This window comes from Euphorbia lathyris, chromosome 2, assembly GCF_963576675.1.
Source record: "Euphorbia lathyris chromosome 2, ddEupLath1.1, whole genome shotgun sequence".
Lineage (NCBI taxonomy): Eukaryota > Viridiplantae > Streptophyta > Magnoliopsida > Malpighiales > Euphorbiaceae > Euphorbia > Euphorbia lathyris.
In genome coordinates, this window is record NC_088911.1 from 111,303,462 (window position 1) to 111,309,204 (window position 5,743).

Genomic DNA, 5,743 nt, shown 5'->3' on the forward strand with positions numbered 1-5,743 from the left:
ACTAAGAATGTCGGGCTACTATGAGGGCTTTTACTTTCTTGAATTAATTTTAAGTCTAATAATTCTTTTATTTGTATTTCAAATTCCTTTTGATCATCAGGACTATATCTTATTGGTCTAGTGCGAACAACATCATTAGGGTTTATGAGTTCTATCTTAGCATATATCTTTTCTTTTTCCCACAACGTTATAGGGTTTTCTACAAAGTTGATCTTTAAATGGTCTGAATGATTCACGTTTAACGCCAGCACATCAACAGTACTCCTATCCGATTCTCATGTCCTCTCTTGTTCTTCTCATTCCATGCCATCTCTCCTTTCCAAATCCTTCCTCTTCATTCACCTTCCCATTTTACAATCTACCATCCCCAAATCCCGATTTCCCTTTTCTCACTCTACCATGGCACTCACCACCAAAACGCGCTTAAGAGGCGTCGTTTTCGACATGGACGGAACCCTAACTGTTCCCGTCATCGATTTCACCGCAATGTACAAGGCAGTTCTCGGAGAAGTCGAGTATTCCAGAATCAAAGCTGAAAATCCTTCTGGGATTGACATCTTACACCACATTGAGAACTGGAATCCCGATAAGCAGCGCAAGGCTTACGAGATTATCCTTGATTATGAGCGCCAGGGCCTGGACCGCCTCCAGATTATGCCTGGTTAGTCCTTTTATGGTCGGTATCATGTCGGATTCTCTGAATTTTGGCAGTTAATGGAAAATGATATCAATTTTAGAGTTAACTATGGTGCAGGCGCTGTAGAGCTTTGTGGGTTCCTCGATTCAAAGCAATTAAGGTCAATTTTCGATTTTTATAACCTTTTTTCCTTTTAAACTTTGCTGCTTATTTCTTTAAGTTCACCTTCATGTGCTTTGTTTCGGATTTCATTGCTTGGCAATTTAGGTTGTTAATTTACTTCCCAGTTTAGAACCTATTTTGTTGTGTTCATGTGATGGTATGTAATAGTTGCAACTACATCCTTCACTTTTAAATTGGATGTTATTCATTATGAAACATAATTATTCCTTCCTTTTTTCCTTTTTGGTACATTTTTCAAGCTTAATATGATGGTTTTTTGAGGCAACTTTTGTGCTATTGTATATATGTAGTAATTGAATGGATACTATTTTTGTTTGGTCCAGAAGAGGGTTAATTACTCGCAATGTCAAGGAAGCAGTGGATCTTTTTCATTTACGGTCTGGAGTGAGTTCTAACTTAACCTACATTTCCCAAAGATTGCTGAATATCATTTGAAGTTTAAATGCTTTAGTTCTTTGTACTCTTGATCAAGTGCGCTTAGAATTGTGATTTGTGAAGGCGAACTTCTTCAAATTCTCAAAAGTCAAAACCAATATATTTGAATTTAGTCCTTGTGATGGATGTCTCTGTGGGGACTGCTAAATCATTACACTGTTGTTCACCATTTTAATCAGTAATGCTGGTCAATCTAGTGTTCTTGAGGACCATGGATCAAGCAATGTGAGTTTTGTGTTGTAAACTTTATAGTCACAGACACACACAATAAGCATTTGATTTTTCTTTTCAAGTTTTCGTAGATAACATGCCTGACATGATTCTCCTTTCCCTTAAGCTTGAAACTTTGAACCCGTTGTCTAGAAGGGCTTTTTCATGGTAGTTACTTCTGCCTTATTGTCTCTATGTTGATGCCTGCCCTGGTTCGAACTATGGACCCATTCCTATACTGACTGCTGGTCTGTACTTTCCGCAACTGGCTCTAACATGTGATATTCACTCTCTTTCCCCCTCTTTGTGGATTTGTGCACTTTTCAGATGCTCATTTTTTTAAAATCTTTTCATTACCAATGGATACTATTATAAGCATTAGATTTATAATGTTATTTGCTATGTTCTCTTACTGCAGGTGATGTTTTCTCCAGCATTAAGCAGGGAGTTCCGTCCATATAAACCAGATCCCTCTCCTCTTCTTCATATTTGTTCAACTTGGGAAGTTCAGCCTAATGAAGTCATGATGGTTGGTGATAGTCTTAAAGACGATGTAAGCATGATATTGCCTTCTAGAACTTTATTTTTCTGATACTTATATTACTCGCTTTAATGCTTGTATTGTAATCTAAACACTGGATTTTTGTATGGCTGTAAAACAGGCTACGGTTTTACTAACTAGATATATACTATCGTTTTTCCATATCATAGGGGCATACTTGTTCTTGTTCTGTTACCATGATTATTCTGAAATATCAGCAGGTTTGTGAGGTTAATGAGGTCTTGAACTAATTTCAGGTGGTTTGTGGAAAACGAGCCGGAGCATTCACGTGCTTGCTTGATGAAAAGGGGAGGTATGGTTCTACTGATTTTGCGAATTCGGAAGCAGAACCAGATTTCAAGGTGTCTTCCCTGAGTGAAGTTCATTCACTATTGGAGATGAACTTTGATTTAATTCCATGATGATTGATGGAGTTTATGGTTCATCTAGGTAGTGTCTAGTTTAGAATAGAAGAACCTCAAGGTTTTACAAGTATGTATTCAAATTTGTAATGTAATTGTAATGATTCTATTTGGTTGCTTACATGTGATTTATAATCCAGTATGAAAACTGACTGGTAAGAAGAATAGTCCCCAGATGGCCTTTGGATGATCTTTTAATGTGGATGAAGCGATTTCCTTGTTAAAAGGACATTCTCTATTACTATTAGGCTTAAAGCAAGTCTCCTATCTTATTCAAAAATGTTTATTCTTTTGTAACATTTGTCCTATAATCTATCCAAAATATTGGTTTTTGTTACCTAATTTATTGTTTGGTAAAATTTGTTCATCTTAATAGTTGATAAGTTTGTTAAAATCTTAACCTATAAAAACCTGATACATAAAAATTTTAAAAATTTCATGGATTGGTGAATGAGCCAATTGTGTTTTAAGTGGACATGTCCATGGCTGAGCTGGGCCGGGCTTAAGTGTAAAAATGCTCAGTCCAAGCCCAGTTCAGTCCATTAATAATTTAGACGGGTTTATGCCGGGTCGGGTTTAAAAATCAAATTTTAAGTCCAATCCATATAAACCCACTTAAAAATATATATAATTTTTATAAAATTTATATTTACAATTAAATATTTAATATATAAATTAATAATTAATATTAATAGACGGGTCGGACTGGGTCGGCCTGTGTTATTTTATCAATCCAAACCCATTTAAAAAATATGCAGATTTTAACAAATCTTGGCTGAGTTGGACCTATAATCAATTTTCATTGTCCAAGTCCGATCCAACAAGGTGGTATAATTTTTATAAAATTTATATTTACAATTAAATATTTAATATATAAATTAATAATTAATATTAATAGACGGGTCGGACTGGGTCGGCCTGTGTTATTTTATCAATCCAAACCCATTTAAAAAATATGCAGATTTTAACAAATCTTGGCTGAGTTGGACCTATAATCAATTTTCATTGTCCAAGTCCGATCCAACAAGGTGGACCACGCAGGTACAAGTCGACTTTTAAGCCTCCTTTATTACTAAATTACGTTTGAAAATGTATGGCATGATTATTGTGCAATTTTGTACACACGAAAAATATGTAATTGGAAAATATATATTTTCTTATTAAATTTCTGAATGAAGGCACAGTACTTTATAAATATAGTTGGTTCTCCCTTCAAAGATTTGAAGTAAGGGAAAATTACAAAATTGGGTCAAATGAGAGACTCATTTACATTTTTAACCTATTTACTCAACTTATTACATATCTAGACTATGTTTGTGTGACTTTTCCAAAATACCCTTAATATGTTTGTAATTTTACGTCGCGTTTATCTCTCTCCCGTCTGACTTCGCAGATTTCACAATATGCGAAGTCTGCGAAGATAATGTTTGGGTTATTAGATGATTTCAATTCACAGATTTCTCAATATGCGAAGTCCGAACGTGTTTTTGCAAAGTGGTATATAACAACAAAAAGGCACAACAACAAAGGATTCCAACATTAAAATCATAACATTATCAAAGTTTACAACAAGATTGCCACAATAACAACATGGAAATCATAATATTATCAAAATTTACAGCAAGATTGCCACAATAAACTCCTAACAAATCATTTAAAAATGAACTTCACGAATCTGAACGAAAATTTCTCTCTGTATTGAAAGTCCAGACCTTTTGGGATGAGAAATGGAAGTCTAGACTTTTTGGGATGGATGCGTCTCACGGTACAGAACAAGATTGACACAATAACTCTTAACTAATTACTTTAAAGTTGAATGTGACCAATCTTGATGAGAATTTCTCACTGTATCATAAGTAAAGTCATCCCATCTGCATCCGAGGACACCGCCTTCTTGCGGGATATTATGTATTCAACCACCTTCAGAAAAATTTAATCGTGTTAGTTAGAAAAAAAATGAAGATTTGGCTTCACGAAATGAGGATTCGTGAAGTATGCAAAAATAAATGTGCAAGGAAGAAGATGATTTTACTTAGCGAAACGATGATTTCGCAATGTCTGCGAGGAGAAATGTGACGCTCTGACTTCGCGAGACGATGATTACGCGGAGTCTGCATGAGAAATTTATCGAATTACCTCGCAAACTTTGCGTAATCATCGTTTTGCGAAGTGAAATCGATAAATTTCTCCTGGTGCAGATTTTGTGCAATTTAAAGGAAGAGAGGAAGATCAAAGGTCTAGGAATCATCTGGGGAAGAGCAATCGTTCGCGTAGGAAGAGAAAGGGGAAGGGAGAAGATGAAAGGTTAAGGGTATTTTGGAAAAGTCACACAAACATAGTCTAAATATGTAGTAGGTTGAATAAATGAATTAAATATGTAAATGAGTCTCTTATTCGACCCAATTTTATAATTTTTCCTTAAAGTAAAGCCATATTAGTTAGGTTAATAGTGCATTGGCTACAAAAACATTTCGAGGCCTTGATTTTTTATTTTTTTTAATGCTTTAAGCTCTTAATATTTCATTTGGATATGTTAAGCCCATAATCTTGAATTTCTTACCATATTAAATATTATTCATTTCACTTGCGTTTTAACAGTTTAAAACTGTTTTTAATATGTGTAATGTGAATATAAGAAAACTGTAAAAAACTTTATTTCGAGATGTAAAAAATATAATTTCAAACACAAATAAAATTAATAACATTTTTTTAACTGTATTAGATATCAACAACTAATCAATTTAACAAACAAGAGCTTAATGCGATGGAAAATAAAACATAAGAGTTGAATGCATACAATAAAAGATTAGAGGGTTAATGCACAAAAACATGAAACATCAGGCCCTCATAATGGGTTTTACCTAGTGGATTATAGTTGTGGGCTCGAACAAAAACATGAAACATCAGGGCCCTCATAATGGTTTTTACCTAGTGGATTATAGTTGAGGACAGTATACAACAAAACGAAATTTTCATCATTTGAAGAAAAAAACATCGCCCACCGTGGGGCTCGAACCCACGACCACAAGGTTAAGAGCCTTGCGCTCTACCAACTGAGCTAGACGGGCCTGCTTGTTAAATTGGTATTTGTGTCATATTTGTATTAATTATACTTTCTATGTAAGACGCCACATCATCGTATAGCCGACATAGAGAACGCTAACGTTAAAAGAAGTGTCACTTGTTGATCTTTTTTTCTGGATGATTTGTTCTCTACCTTTAATAAGACTAGACATGCATTTGATACAAAAATTATATGTTGGATATCTTAGTTAGGGCGATCACGTGTTGATGAGATATGATATGTATTATAAA

The 5,743-nt window shown here is 34.5% G+C and overlaps 1 protein-coding gene and 1 non-coding gene across 3 annotated transcripts; one reads left to right on the plus strand and one right to left on the minus strand.

Moving 5' to 3' along the window:
• Positions 1 to 212: 212 nt before the first annotated feature.
• On the plus strand, positions 213 to 2,765 carry LOC136219452 (haloacid dehalogenase-like hydrolase domain-containing protein At2g33255). 2 transcript variants are annotated; one of them, XM_066006863.1, is made up of 5 exons: positions 213 to 661; positions 755 to 797; positions 1,147 to 1,204; positions 1,884 to 2,018; positions 2,264 to 2,765. In XM_066006863.1, exons 1-5 carry the CDS (start codon positions 304 to 306, stop codon positions 2,426 to 2,428), a joined length of 759 nt encoding a protein of 252 aa, XP_065862935.1. In that variant the 5' UTR covers positions 213 to 303; the 3' UTR covers positions 2,429 to 2,765. The 2 variants fall into 2 exon arrangements, with proteins under 2 accessions (XP_065862935.1, XP_065862934.1); XM_066006862.1 differs by having other exon boundaries at positions 214 to 661; positions 1,144 to 1,204.
• A 2,658-nt stretch (positions 2,766 to 5,423) lies between these two features.
• Positions 5,424 to 5,496, minus strand: TRNAK-CUU (transfer RNA lysine (anticodon CUU)). Its single transcript has one exon. It is a non-coding gene; the product is annotated as a tRNA-Lys (tRNA).
• Between the last annotated feature and the right edge of the window lie 247 nt (positions 5,497 to 5,743).